Consider the following 15,799-nt stretch of genomic DNA (forward strand, 5'->3'; position numbering starts at 1 on the left):
GGCGCTCCCTTCACTTTGGAGCCACTCAGCAAAAATGTGTACATGTGAGAGATTCCATGTCAACATATCTGAGCAGGACAAATTTTCCTACGTTTTGTGGTATAAATTGTGTCTGTACAGTGAAAATTGTGGCCATGGCAGCGAGTTAAAGACAAAAGTTTTAGACGATTTTTAGAGCCCTCTCCACTCTAGCTCACAGCATTCCATGCAATACACACCCATTGTAAACTGAGAATTTCTCCACTTTTGCTCATGGTACTTTGAGAGGCACCGATCAAAAACGGTAAAAGATATGAAAAAGATGAAAACATGAGTGAATAGATGAGACCTGTGGCAACATTTGAGAGTTGGAATGGAGTCTGTAGCACAAAGTATGGAGACGCTGTAAATGCTAGAAAAAGCCCTAAGATTGGTCTCTTTCTCCCCCCTGCTGCCATTCATTTCCTATGGGACAGCTTTGGAAGATCGTCAGGACGTTTTTCTGACATCTCACCTTATGGAGGCCACAAAATCCAAACGCAGTGAGTAATGAAAAAGTTACGAATAACTTTTGATTAGAAGGAGTTGATCTGTAATCTGTGCAAGTTTGAACCCGATAGGATAAACTGTGTATGAGAAGAAGATTTTTTAGGAAAGGCAGTTTTAAGGCAAAATCTTACTTTGAAAGGGCAAATATCTCACTTCCTGTTGGGTTTAGGTCAGGGGTGTCAGCGCGTGATTTTTAGGTTTCATGAAACGAACATAGCAGTTTTGGTTTCATGTTTCTATGACGTTCCTACAGACCGTGGCGGCCATTTTTGTGTGCCTAGGTGGCACTAGAGAGGCCATTTTGGCACTTTAGGGGTTAATGTCATGATTTTGTAAAATTTTTCACCGGTTCTGATGTGCGTGCCAATTTTGGTGAGTTTTTGAGCATGTTTAGGGGGTCAAATTCCAGTTCAAAGAGGCAGCGGGAGAAAGAATAATAAACGCACCAAAAACAGTCCTCTGCCTCCGGGCTCGGTCCCTAATAACAAGAAGACGGATGTAATGTTTTTATTTAGCAAAATATTCAGCTTCAGACAATTTTGTTGCCATTTTGCCTCAAAAACAACATCTCGGAATTTGTATAATGAATTAACAAATTAAATAACATGAAAGAACTGTCAGGACCAGTGGGAACCCTCTCTGGAATAGCCCCGCCCACTTTTAAATTCTATGTGGATGGGTGGAGTTAGAGGCGGAGTTAGAGGAGGAGTTAGAACGCCATCAGTGTTCTAAACCTTTATGACAATTCGTCGCACGGAACACATCAAAATTGAAATTGGTAAATAGACCCCGATATCACATAAATTCAGTCAGACACTGGTGTAGCGTACTGAGTCTTTTACACAGACGATAGAACACACACAGTGAGTATTCTTAGGATTAGCAGAGTCTGTTGGCCATCACTGCAAAGAAAGATGGAAAGAAGACCCCACAACAGACAAAGACCAGCTGAAACCTCTTGCGGAAACCAGAAGGACAAGGAACACCAAAAGATGTTCAACAGTGTCAAGAAGACAGTTGCAAGGTATGAGGCCCTGAAACAACCTGCCTCAAACCAGAGCAAGCTGGTTTTGAGGGAGGAGGTTGAGAGCCAGGTACTGAGGGAGTACCAGGAGAGGGAAGCCCAGATGAGACAACAGATGAATCAGATGAGTGCTGACCTCCTGAAACTCCACAACGAGAAACAGAGTCTCCTTCTGATGCTAGCAGAGGCACACACAGTGATAAGCAGCAAAGATGCTGCCCTCCAGCAGAGCGAGGACGTCTGGCAGGCGAAATACGAGGCTCTGAGTCAGAAGTCTGCAACAGACATTGAGGCAAATAACAAGAAATGGGAGATGCGGGAGAAGGAATTGACCAGCAAGGTCTCTCTGATGGAGGAGCAACTCCACCAGAGAGACCTTGAGATCATCCATCTCACAGACAACACCAACAGCCTCATTCACAAGCTCGAAATAGTAGAAGAGCTGAACGTTAAAGATACTGAGCTCCTCCAGAGTCAGACAGCCTGGGAGGCTAAATTCCAGACTATGACAGACAACTTCTACAAGCTGGGAGAAAGTCAACGGAGCATGATGGCACAGCAGACCAAACATATCGTCAAAGTGGAGGCCAAACTCAGCCAGAGAGACGCTGAGATCCTCCGTCTCACCGAGGACAACAACTGTCTCGTCAAAAAACTTGCCGAGACAACACAAGAGGTGACCTCAAGAGATGCTGAGCTCCTCCAGAGCCAGACAGCCTGGCAAGCTAAATACACCGCTCTGGAGAAGGTTGTAGAGTACCTGACTGAGAAACAGCAGAGCCTGGAAGCAGAGGTAATGCAGCTGGTCACCGACAAGACAGAACTGGAGGACCTCTGTTTGTACATAAACAAGAAGAGGAAACGCTTCTTGTTGTTTCCAAGGAGGTCTTCCGATGACAGACAGACCCAGCTGCTGAAGATGAAGATCAAAATGCAGCAGAAGGCAGCGCAAACAAGAGGAGACAAGAAGGAGGAGGAAGAAATGGAGGATGATGATTATTAAGCTCAGGCTGGGCATCATTAGCTCCCATAGCTTTCTCAATTTATGTGCGGTCCTCTCGTGGTGCTCAGGTTCACCTGTCAGTGTCGGTCACATTTAAAAAAAGGGGGTAGAGGAGGAGGCAGTTGTTGCTCAGCTCAGGCTGGGCAACAATTGCCTCCCAGACATGCCTGTGTCCCAGTCATCCAGGTCATGGTACTCATAAGTGCTATATCGTAGGCAAAGGGACACAGGCAAATCCATTTGCCTACGATATAGCACTGACTGCTTCCACAGAGGGTTTTCTCCTGGTGCTCAGGTTCGCCCGTTAATGTCAATGACATTTAAAAAAAAAAAAAGCTCTAGAAGGAAGAACAAACTAGAGCAGACGAGAAGAAGGAGGTAGAGGAGGAGGCAATTATTGCTCAGCTCAGGCTGGGCAACAATTGCCTCCCAGAGATGTCTGTGTCTGTGTCCTCCAGGTCATGGTACTCATAAGTGCTATATCGTAGGCAAAGGGACACAGGCAAATCCATTTGCCTACGATATAGCACTGACAGCTTCTGTAGATTATTATTATCTACTCACGGGTTTTCTCCTGGTACTCAGGTTTTTCCCGCCAATGTCAATCATATTAGACTATACCATCATTAGTCATAATAAAATGACATCAAATTGGAGTTCAATGTTTCTGTGTCTTTGAATGAAAACAAACAGCATAAATACAATGTTATGACATTGTGGAAGGTAAAAAGTGTAAGAACTGGTATCTGTTGAAGTTATGGTTTAAACACCTCTGAAACTGATCAATGACAAAACGATCAGTGTAATAAAAGATGTTCCAAATGGTATTTAAGGTGCTGGTTAACAACAGGAGCTGGTTCTGTAGGGAACAGGAATGTAGCCAGACCAAAAACTTACAATGAAAAGTTCATCATATCATACTTGCCAACACTGGGTTGTGAAAAATAGGGAGATTTTTTTCATTGGTTTATCAGCCCAAGGAACAAGGTTCCTTCGCCAGGTGTGCATATAATTGTTGTCATTTCTTGCCTTGTATTTTAAACCTGATGAAGGAAACTTGTTCTGAAAATGTTGTTTCTTTGATATTCAATAAATGATTCTGTTTACCATTGAGGACAATGAAAAAATGAGCAGTTTTAATTGTTGAAATGAGCACCAGAAGGCTAAATAATAAGGCGGTTGCACTGCAATGCATTTAGTATGCAGTATTTATTGCACATCAAATTACAAAGTGTGTGCCACTGACTGTGCCACCATCTCACTGAAAAAGAATGAAATACAATAGAAATACAATATTGTACACAATGTGCAAAAGAGTTGCCTTACAAAACAACACTAAAGCGGCCTTCACATGATAAGAACAATGCGCTTTGCTCACCCCAGGTGCGGAGCAGCGGCGCGGTCAAAGTTCAAATTATTTCAACTCTGAGTGCAGCGCTTGGGCGGAAAATCCCAGTGGTGCGCGACACCAAGGGTAGCGGTGCCGCTTTGTCAGGCATTGCCACCCTCTCCATACACAAACAATGGGACAGCCAGCGCAAAGCAGTTTTACAGCTGATCATGTGTAGGGGCCTTAACTGGACACTGAATTGTGTGCATCTGAGTGTGTGAATCAGAACCAGAATCAGAAATACTTTATTGGTCCCCGAGGGGAAATTATTTATGTTACAGGTGCTCCTTGCAAGAGAGGAAAGATACGTGAAAATATAAGAAATTTAAACAGTAGTATTTAAAAATATATAGTTAAATAAACAGGAATTATTAACAAACATAAACGTAAATTAAAGCTGCAAGCAGCGTTTGGCGGGACCTCGCACTTGCGCCCGTTTCCGCCCCCAGCTTATGTCGTCACTGTGAATTATTTAGAAATATCAAACATGTTGCCACAAACATCAGAAAATCCTTACAGAGTTGAACGTTTTGATGTTTGAATGCTTTCTGTAGCTGTAGGTATGTACAAGTGATGTCACATTATGCAAATTAGATGGGCGAATTTCTTCCCATCAGATTCCTCTTCCTTTATTTTGAGGAAGAGATGACAAAAACAACACAAAACAAAATAAATCTACTGTGTAAATCTGTTCAAAATGTTTTTTGACTGAGATTTATGAAATCCAATATGGCTGCCTGCTGGTGATGCCACAATATGCAAATTAGATGAGTTAATTTACTCCTATCACAAACTTTGGGTCATGATGAATAGTTTTCTCATTTACAGTATGCCTTTATCTGTCACCACTTTCAAGCCACAGCCTTTTGAAATGTTGAAATGAAAATGGAATATTTTCCTCAATTAACTCTGTGCCATGTGCACCTGGCAGAAGAGCAGAGACAGACAGAGACAGAACACAGAGAAGAGACCTGTTTTAGTGGAGACTTAACTCCTCGAACAAGTTCTTCCCATTCCCAAACCGTTGATTAAGTTATACAGAAGATCTGATCAGTTGAGCTGGCATGTGTGTGTCTTTAAAGCCGATACAATAAACAGTGTAGGAGGAGATGTGTTTTTTTTAGAGCATGTTTGAGGCAAAATCTTGCTTTGAAAGGTCAAATAGCTCACTTCCTGTTGGAATCAGGTCATGGGTGTCAATGCGTGATTTGTAAGTCAAACACACCAGTTTTGGTTTGATCTTGATACGACATCCCTACGGGCTGCAGTGGCCACTTTAGTGCGTCTAGGTGGCGCTAGAGAGCCCATTTTGGCACTGTAGGGGTTAATAATGTGTATTTGCTGTTTCAAATGAAGTTTCTGCTGCTGTAATCTGTCCTTTATAGATTGTGAGACACACAGACAGAGAGAGCTGTGTGTGTGTGTGTGTGTGTGTGTGTGTGTGTGTGTGCAGCCGTTGTCATGGCGATTAATGACTTGTCAGCACCTGTGGCACACACAGACAGCTCAGGAGAGCAGCTCACCAAAGGCTGTTTATAATGGGTTTGAACTCCTTGAACAAGTCCTTCCCATACCCAAACCGTTGGTCCAAGCAAGAAAATAAAGTGATTTTGAGAGACAGCCACTTCTCGTGAACGCACGTGTCGTGTTTTATATTTCTAGAGTCAAAAATGTGGTCAGGGGAGCGAGTTTAAAATGTGTTGCACCTAAGCTGTTTCCAGAAATTTCTCCTCTGAGTTTACATGGGAGTGAATGAGAAAAAAATGGGCGCTCCCTTCACTTTGGAGCCACTCAGCAAAAATGTGTACGTGTGAGAGATTCCATGTCAACATATCTGTGAGCAGGACAAATTTTCCTACATTTTGTGGTATAAATTGTGTCTGTACAGTGAAAATTGTGGCCATGGCAGCGAGTTAAAGACAAAAGTTTTAGACGATTTTTAGAGCCCTCTCCACTCTAGCTCACAGCATTCCGTGCAATACACACCCATTGTAAAGTGAGAATTTCTCCACTTTTGCTCATGGTACTTTGAGAGGCACCGATCAAAAACGGTAAAAGATATGAAGAAGATGAAAACATGAGTGAATAGATGAGACCTGTGGCAACATTTGAGAGTTGGAATGGAGTCTGTAGCACAAAGTATGGAGACGCTGTAAATGCTAGAAAAAGCCCTAAGATTGGTCTCTTTCTCCCCCCTGCTGCCATTCATTTCCTATGGGACAGCTTTGGAAGATCGTCAGGACGTTTTTCTGACATCTCACCTTATGGAGGCCACAAAATCCAAACGCAGCGAGTAATGAAAAAGTTATAAATAAGATCTGATTAGAAGGAGTTGATCTGTCATCTGTGCAAGTTTGAACCCGATAGGATAAGCGGTGTATGAGAAGAAGATTTTTTAGGAAAGGCAGTTTTAAGGCAAAATCTTACTTTGAAAGGGCAAATATCTCACTTCCTGTTGGATTTAGGTCAGGGGTGTCAGCGCGTGATTTTTAGGCCTTCATGAGACGAAGACGCCACTTTTGGTTTCATGTTTCTACGATGTTCCTAGGGGTGTTTAGGGGTTAATGTCATGATTTTCTAAAATTTTTCACCGGTTGTGATGTGCGTGCCAATTTTGGTGAGTTTTTGAGCATGTTTAGGGGGTCAAATTCCAGTTCAAAGAGGCAGCGGGAGAAAGAATAAAGAATAATAATAAACGGAGCAAAAACAATAGTGTCAGTGAGGACTGGTCTGTGAGAATAAATGCAGCAAAAACTATAGGGAGGGTCCTCGCCTTTGGCGAGCAGTCCTCTGCCTTAGGGCTCGGTCCCTAATAAATATATATATATATACATATATATATTGTAAACTGAACAAGATTATTTACACAAACAGAATATATACAGTCAGGGTGAATGGGGTTATTGCACAGGTTAAATTAAATTATTGCAGTGTGTGAAATAGTCTCAGGGCCACTCAGAGGGAGGAGTTGTACAGTTTGATGGCCACAGGCAGGAATGATTTCCTGTGGCGCTCAGTGGTACATGAATGTCAAAGCCTTAATCCTTGTTCCCTCTTTCCAGCAGTATCAACGTTACTTGGTGTATCACTGCCTCCAGCGAGTGATACACGCAGGCAGGCCAGGGTTGCCAGATACTGTGACAAATATCCCCCACAATATTACTTGTTTCCTTCACCGTAAAATCAGGAGATTAGCGGGAGAAATTACTGACAGGAGCATCGTGGGAGATAGGGTTAAAAATCGTGAGTCTCCCACGTGAATCGGGAGAGTTGGTAAGTATGTCATATATTCATCTGTCTGAGTCACTGTTGTTGTTAAAGTCTCTCCTAAAAACGTATCTGAGTTGTCTGTCTACTTTATTGATCTCTGATAGGTTTTAATTCCAAACATGCTTGTTTCCAGACATTTCCAATAACATTTAAGTCAAGAGTATTGTAAAGTCCAAACTTCAAAATTTAGGTTAAAAAAAAGGATGGATGTAATTAGTTCCAAAATTTGCAACATGTTTTTATTTAGACAGACGGACAGACAGACAGATACTCAGTGCAGATGTTCCTGTACACTATGGGCCAGATCTGTATAAAAACATATGCAAACTCATTGCACGCGCAAAAAAACGTACAAACTGATATACTAACAGTGTGTACTAAGGGTTGTGTCTTTCAAAGGTGCAAAATAGTGTGTCTGCATCCAGTTAGTATGTTTGCTGCAATGAATATGCAATATGGGACGTTTACACACAATTGTGCGTGTGCTGGGAGGAGAAAATGTAAATATATTAATTTAGCACACGCAAAGTGATTTATCAAACCTGAAAGCAATTTTGCTCATAGAAACTGCGTCTATATTTAACACATGCCAAAGAGAGGTGCAAACGGTTTGTATGCGTAATTGCACACACATGGCTGCAGTTATTGTTGCAAGAAGGAGACATCGAAATGATGAAAGAAGACGTAGAGAACGCATTTTTCACCCTCGTGTGAAGCAAGCAACACGGGCTGGAGCAGAATGCCATGCCGGAGGAGAACTCCTCTCTGACACACACACAAACACACATTGAACACGCGATTGAATGAATGAATGAACACTGGAAGCAGTACACATTTTAGTAAAAGTCACAGGAAGAGAAGCTTGTAGGTTTTATCTAAACAGAGTTATTTGCATTATTTGCATTAGATTACGGCAGCCAGTCAGCGTTGAGCTGCAAGCGATAGGACCCAGCGTCTCAAGCGATGAGCGAAATTACGCTCTCTCACTCTGTTGCTGTCACTCGGAGCCCGAGCGATTTTTCTCCCAGGCGAATATATGCTCAGTTGCCCGTTTGCATTGATTTTATATGTTAACTCGTCTCTGGCGGGGAAAAAAACAGGTCCGGTGTGAACACACCTTTAGCTGGTTGTGGTGTTCACTGACCGTTAGCAATGTTAGCAGTTAAGTGTCGTCTGGACAGGACTCCTGACTCGAACATTTTGTCACAAAAGATAAGACTTTTTTTAGACATTTCCTGTGGTTCCTGTCTGTTCCCTTTTTGTTCCGATGTGGGCAGTGTAGTTTGTAGTCTGATCTGTCTGTAGTTTATTTAGACAGATAAATGTTTGTTCCTCGGCCCCTCTGTGTTTCACCAGTACTAAATTTATTTACACAAAAAATGTGATTGTTACCGTTTATGCGTGTGTTTGAATCATTAAGTGTGTTTCACACCAGAGGGCCTACATTATTTATCCTCACTCGACCAGCTGCTGCAAGAAAAGCACAACTTTCTCTTCCTTTGCAGGAAGCTTCTGTAGCCTATCCACCTTATTTTCAAACACGTAAGTAAATAGTGATCAACTTCCGTTTTTTTGTGTGTGACTTCCGGTCAGTCGCTTTCCCTCATGCTTTCCCTTACCGGAGCTAACGGTGCAGGCTAATTTTTTTCAATTTTCAGTTGTTTATGTTAGTCAATCAGTTAGTTAGTTAGTTAGTCTGTGTATTTTATATAGATAACTGTGCCCACGTTTCTGTTATGACGGAAATGTATTCCCTCTAAATGCGAATAAATCGCACGTCAGTCGAAAACTATGAACCAAAAAAGCACAATCTATCCCGAGTGAGACAAACTGCTTGATGTGTACCAGCAGAGAACCTGCAGAACCAAAAAACACACCGGGCTACACAGCCTCCCTACCTGAGCAGCTGAAGCTGCGGCTCGCACCCTCGACACACAGACACACAGACGGTGCTTCTGCATGCCAGCTACACGTGTGCTCAACTGTGAGAAATAAATGGTGTACGCTGCTTTTCTATTTTTCTTTCTTTCTTTCTTTCTTTCTTTCTTTCTTTCTGTCAACGACATACACTCCTAACACAGGACGGGTTGTTTTTATTGACTGAGTTTATTATTAAGCCATAGTGATGAGCGGATCGGCTCTGATAGCACCTGAATCAGCATGTACGCATCAACCATCCAGCCGTTACAACATGATTGAGCTAGCAAAGCAGTTTTGTGTTGCTATGTGTGGTATTTATTCAGTTTTGGGAAATCACGATGTCTAGAAAGCATCAGTGGCTGCAGCTGACAGGGACAGCTAACACTAGCAGCTAAGCTAACATCAGGACGTCATCTGTTAAAAGCCTCCCGTTGTCGGATACGACATGAAACTACTCCAGTTAGCTCAATCATGTTGTAACTAAGACATCCGCTGGAAAGAATATTTTTTTCATGGACCGTTTATTGAGTTATTACAGACACCGCTAACAGCTAACGGTTTATTATAAAACGTGCACACAGAAATAGTAATGTTTGTTCAGTCATTGTGTTTATAGACTTTACAAACATCAGATTAGTCTAAACGGTGATATAGTGACGTGAAAAATGTGATATATACATATATATATAGCTAAACTCAGCAGGTAAACAACAAGGCGATTCCCATTTACACAGTGGTCAAGAGTGCTGGACCAGAAGTGTCGCACAAAAAAAGGGAAGTTGGCTGCGTTCTGTTTTGCCTCCGTGTTTCCGTGAAAAATAAGGTGGATAGGAGACCCTCAACAAGCTGTTACTTTACTTCATGTTGTAGGAATGTTGTGGAGAAACTGAACTTTTCTCAGGTGTGACCTCCATGTTCAGTGGTTGGTGAAACAGGTCACTTAAAACCATATATAACAGTGAGTGTCTGAGAGTCTCCACTGCATCAGCATGGACCACATGTCCAGCCAGCACTTAATGAAAGGCCAATATCCTCCTTTTTCATTGGCCGACTGACACAGCAAACATCATAATCCTCTTATCAGGCTCTACATGGATGCAAACTGCTGCTGTTTTGGGAGCATGTAACTTTGGACACGCTCGTCTTTTCTGCTGAGACAGGCTCAGGTTTCACTCCCTCAGGCTTCACCACCAACCAGGAGAACAGCGCTCAGATATGAGAGCTTTAATGGGAACCGGCGCCGGTCGTTGTATCACTGGGCCGCTCAGCACTTCTCTGCATGCTCTGTTTCACATACAGGATTTCAAAATGTCTCACTTTTACACTTTGTGCTCACACAATCACAGAAGAAGGAATCAGCGTCATTAATCTGAGGACAGAGAAGTCACTCTTACACTTCTGTCATTTCCATGGATGAGAGCGTGCAGAAACACTGAAAGCTTCTCTGTGACGAACAGTGAATCTGGTTTGTGTGAGATATAAGTGGAGTCAGTGTGCATGACAAAGTACAACAGTCATCAGCTGACTGATGTTATCGGCTGTAGCTCATTAACGTTAATGTTGTGATTCAGCCACCGGTTGTCTCTACAATCAGACCTGTCAGACGATGTGTGCAGCACTGTGGTTTTTGTTCCTTTCAGTTGTGATTTTTCAAAAACATCGTTATGCACAGAAACCTTTCACACTGACTTGATCTGTTTTATTGCTCTATTTGGTGTCAAAATTTGCAACACGTGACAAAATGAACAAACACATTTCCTCCTTCACCTCTCTCCACTGGAGTTACCTATCTGACTGACATCACTTCCTCTCTGTCCCCACATCCTCCTCCTCTTCTTCATCATGCCCTGAATCTTACTACCTGACCTGTTGAATGTGAGCTGTCTGAGTTATGAAAGGATGCTGCACACCTCGTTCCTCTGCCCTGCTCCATCAGTCGTCTCTAAAGGCTCCGACGGATCGAACCTGAAACACTTTAATGATGGATGAAAATATCAGAGTCAGTGTGCAGAGATGATTGACACAACGTGAGGTTGAATTTATTTTTCAGAAATGCGACAATTTTGGACAAAAAGAGCTGACGTGGTGTGCAAAGGCGTTTATTCAAACATGTCAGATTCAAACAGAATTCCAGCTCAGTCATACATGAATGGACAGAACATGAGGAGAAAATAAAGAAACACGTGATGGTTAACAAAACGTTGTCACGCTCTGACGCTAATTAGAGCAACATTACGTCAAAGGCTACAGAAAAGAAATTTCATGTTACATTACAGGAAAGGTTATCCAAAAAGGATTATTGTAACAGTTCATGTCATTGCCATCAACAAAATTTCATGACTTTTACAAAGCTTTGAAGGATTTTATCAGTTCCACATCATTCTCAGGCCTGGAAAACAATTTTTAAACAAACCAAAAAAGAAGAAACTGTCAGCATAATAAAAGAAAAACTTACTGTGTAAAAATAGTGACATGAAGAAAAGGTCAGGAGATTGTCATCGACTTCGACTCAACCTTCCCCTCTGTAACGAAGGGCTCACTTGTTGAGACAGCCGAGTGCTGCAGCTACCTGAGAACAGTGATGGACAACATGAACCCTGACCTCAACACATCTGCACACTCAGCCCGCAGAGACGGTCGATCTTGGCCCGCTCGGACCTCCCACTCTCAGAGAGGGAGTTTGTTCTTCTCCCTTCTTGGCGGAGATTCAGGTCCCTCAGGGTAAAAACCAATAGGTTTAAATTTGTTGTGCAGTAAATGCACTTAATTTGCACTAAACCTTGACTGCAGCGCTCAGCAGCACTTTATCACAGACCGTCCCACTGCTTTGATACTTTAACCAACAGATGCATCTTTTTTATTTGGTTGTTTGCTGTAACTGTGCTGATTAATGTCCCGTGTCTTCTGGCATGTTGTCTTTTTGTTTTTCACTGTAAATCAGATTTCTCCTCGAGGGACGATAAAGATCTGAACTGAAGTGAGAAACACGCCAGAATGCAAAAAACTATATTTAAAAATAATGATAACAATAATTTTGAATGCCTGTGTTTTATATTTGGTGTAACTCTTTCAGTGTTTGTTGGTTTCAAAGCCAAAACTCTGTATGACGTCAGTCTGTCAGTCAGTCCGTTTGTTCCAGACTGAAATATCTCATCAACTGTTTAATAAATATACATTTACTCCTGTCCAGACATTTATGATCCCGTCAGGATGAACTGTGATGACTCTGGTTTGTGACCAGATACGTCTAGTTTCTGTCATCCTCAGCTGTTTGTCAATCTGAGACACAGCTACAGTCATTCTCAGCAGGTTCCGAGTGTTCGCTCCAGAAACGTGATTAAATAAAGTTCACTCACCTGTTTTGATTGTGCACCCAGTTAAACCAGTGTACAGCAGTGGTTTTCCCCACTCTGTGTGAGGACTCATTGTGTCCTGTAGTGTGAACAGTGTTCAGTAAAACAGACTTAAGTCCAGTTCGGACCAAAGACTCTTGACTAGACAAAATGGTTTTAGAACGTTGCAGAGAAAAGTGTCAGCGGTGTGAACTGGCCGGTCTGAGCTGGACTCAAGCCGGCTGATGATGTCACCTGACACTCAGCTGGTCAAATGGCCGGCAGCATAATGTAACGTCCAGTTCAGACCAGAGATCCATGATGAGACTAGTTGAAACAAACAACTACTGTCAACAATCCATTGTTTGGTTGAGTTCAGAGTGACTCCTTCATGTGTTTGTTTTACCTCAAATTAGTTTTATGTTTTTTTTGTCAAGCTTGTGAATTTCTTTCAGCTTTACACTAAATATAAAAAAATAATCTGTTTAATTTGAATAGAAACATTTTCACACACACTTTAAGATTGGTTTTTAGGCCATTTTTAGAAATAATAATGTCCCCATGAGTTCACCTGGAACGCCCACAGCAAATATTATTATTATTTTCAGTGCTGACTCACTGTCAGTGTTCTTCAGTGGGAGACGTCTGTGGATTTGTGACTGTAAGCTGCACACTCCTGTAAATATTAAGTCTGACTGTCAGCTCTCTGTCTGTCTCTCTCAGGTCAGGAGCGTATCGGCGTTGATTCCAAGTATGAGCAGGAGGGTAAAGTCCAGTTTGTGATCGACGCGGTGTACGCCATGGCCCACGCCCTCCACAACATGCAGAGGGATCTGTGTCCGGAGATGTCGGGCATCTGCCCTGAGATGGACCTGGCTGGAGGGAAGAAACTGCTCAAGTACATCCGCAGCGTCAGCTTCAACGGTGAGTGGACGGATGGCTCTGTCCTTCCACAGGCCATAAAGCGCTCCTTAATGATATATACTGTGTGCTCCAAGGCCGAGATACACGAGTGAATCATTGAGACGAGAGCGGCTTCAGATGGAAAACAATCGAAATCCACCAAAGTAGCCAACTGACGCTGATCATAAAAACACTCCTGGTGATAAAAGTGCATAAAAATTGTCTAGATTGTCTCATAAAATGTCCTCCGCATCACGGTCCTGAGGGTTTTTATCCTCCATCATAACCATGCTCTTCATCACGCCTTATATGGAGTTGTTTAGAGAAGTTTATTCTCTTTATTTTTTATGTATTTACATCAAAATACCAAAACAGCATCATGGAGACAGAAGTGCAGAGCAGAGAGGCTCCTGATCCACTCAGAGTCCAGACTGAAGGACAGACGTCTGTGTGACTAAACCACATGTTCCTGTGTGACCCAACAACTCTGAAAATCTGCTCTGGTCTCAAGACAAACAGATTAAAGCTGCTCCGTCTCATTATAAAGTTCAGTGGAGTCCAGTCGTTTGTATTGTATAACGTAGTTACCAACAACGTTTTGACCTGACGCTGTGCAGTGGCATATCCTCACATCCTCACTGTGACCTCGTCACATGTCCACGTTTGGTCATGGACTTTCCACGTCCACATATGACGTCCAAGGTACCCTGGGTGTGTTGGTTGTTGACGTTCTGGGACGCCGTGTCAACTTCAGCCTGTTACATGCATTGTCTGTTTTCAAAATACACTTCTGTTTTCACAGGAAATGTACAGTTTGCACACAGTCTCTTTCAAAATAAAAGCACTACATCAGTACAACACCACCAACTGATGTTTTTTTCCTTCAACAACACACACACGTGGTTACATTTAGGAAAAAAGAACAGGGTTCAGCTTTACAGTCTCACAGGAAGTGAACATCGACCTCCCGGGTGAAAGTCCGTGGCTGCGAGTCAATAATGGGGAAGAGGAAACTGGTCAACCTCAGTGCCGCATCAGTTTCTGACAGGATATCAGGACCTGTTAGCCTGGAAATCCATCCTGGCCCTCACCGATACACCCTTCCTACCCAAGGGGCAGCACTAACTTTTTTTTTTGTTATTTTTACTGATGCCTCCAAACATGATTTCACTGCAACAACTGGGGCAGTTATTTGTGTTAATAACCCATTTACCCAAAGTGCGTAGGAGAGGGGGAGGGGCTGAAATAAATGTGACATCTGGTTGAAACAATCTCAGTCTGCAGCCTCTGACTTCGTCTGCAGCGGCATGTTTGTTCTATACATGTAGAGAAGACATGAATAGCTTCATCCAACAGGAAATTAAACCTCAAACGCCTCCAGTGAAGCTGTGATCAGTCCTTACTGCACTGTCACGTACCACACATAACGTAGCACAATGACATCATTATGAGCATATAACATGATGACACAGGAGACAGAAACCTTAACTTGCTGCTGCAAAAGAACAAATGTTTTAACTGCTATAGTTTTTATTTTATATTTATTTAAACAGAATTAAACAAACAACGATCTGCACCGACCAGCGCAGGGCAATACTGGTGTGATTAAAGTGAAATATAAGCAAATTATAAGCTAATAATAACACATAAGGTAAAGTAAGGTCTAGGGTTGGGATCTGGTTCTTTTTTGGAATCGGGTCCAAAGTTTCGGTTCCGGAACCGGTTCCATCAGATTTGGCGTAACGGTCCCTGCAAACGGTTCCTAGATTGTAAAAAAAAAAACGTCACGTGCATTTCCATTAGAGTGCGGCACAGGCCGCGTATTTCTGTCCGAACCCGACTGAGCCCGACATTATTTAATTACTAAAGCACTGAGTTTGTGTCACACAGTTGTTATGGTTACGGGCTATTTAACAGGCCGGGCGTGCGCCGTGGGTGCTCAGCGGAGAGGGAGACCTTCGTGTTTGAGATGGGAGTGGGCGGTGGGAGGTCCGATGCTTCCAGCGAGGGGAGAGGGAGAAACAAACAGCCAGTGTGTGTGTGTGTTCTGTTCAGGTGTTGTCACGTAAATAACAGTGCCCAAGCATGAATGCATAAGTATTTTTTTTTATTACATTGCTGTGGTTAATTTGAGGTAATAGATTGCATTTGTGTTCATTATATACTTGTTTACGTATAGCAAGTATAATGAATATAATGTAGGAATCGGTAAGAGGAATCGGACCGTTAAGAAGGAATCAGTAAGGAATCGTAATCGTTAAAATCCTAACGAGTCCCAACCCTAACGATAGCCAATCAGAGCAAAAAACAAGGTGACGTATTCATTGCACTAAGCCCCATGTGTTTGCCGACCAGTGGGGCTAACTGATATATTCTGCTTTTGCTGTATCCCGTCGACAAAACAGCAAAAACGTCCTTCCTGGAAGCGA

General features: G+C 42.6%; 1 protein-coding gene and 1 pseudogene across 2 annotated transcripts in view; one reads left to right on the forward strand and one right to left on the reverse strand.

Annotated features, from left to right (window-relative positions):
• LOC125894781 (nuclear factor 7, brain-like) overlaps positions 1-15,799 on the reverse strand; it is a 427,838-nt pseudogene that overhangs the window by 336,599 nt on the left and 75,440 nt on the right.
• The window catches only part of LOC125894638 (metabotropic glutamate receptor 7), a 410,460-nt gene that overhangs the window by 273,955 nt on the left and 120,706 nt on the right, over positions 1-15,799 (forward strand). For both annotated transcript variants that reach the window (XM_049586190.1, XM_049586197.1), the window contains exon 6: positions 13,191-13,391. In XM_049586190.1, coding sequence (XP_049442147.1) covers positions 13,191-13,391 — 201 coding nt within the window. The remainder of the gene's footprint in view (positions 1-13,190; positions 13,392-15,799) is intronic.

The sequence above is a fragment of the Epinephelus fuscoguttatus genome, linkage group LG1 (genome assembly GCF_011397635.1).
Source record: "Epinephelus fuscoguttatus linkage group LG1, E.fuscoguttatus.final_Chr_v1".
Classification (NCBI taxonomy): domain Eukaryota; kingdom Metazoa; phylum Chordata; class Actinopteri; order Perciformes; family Serranidae; genus Epinephelus; species Epinephelus fuscoguttatus.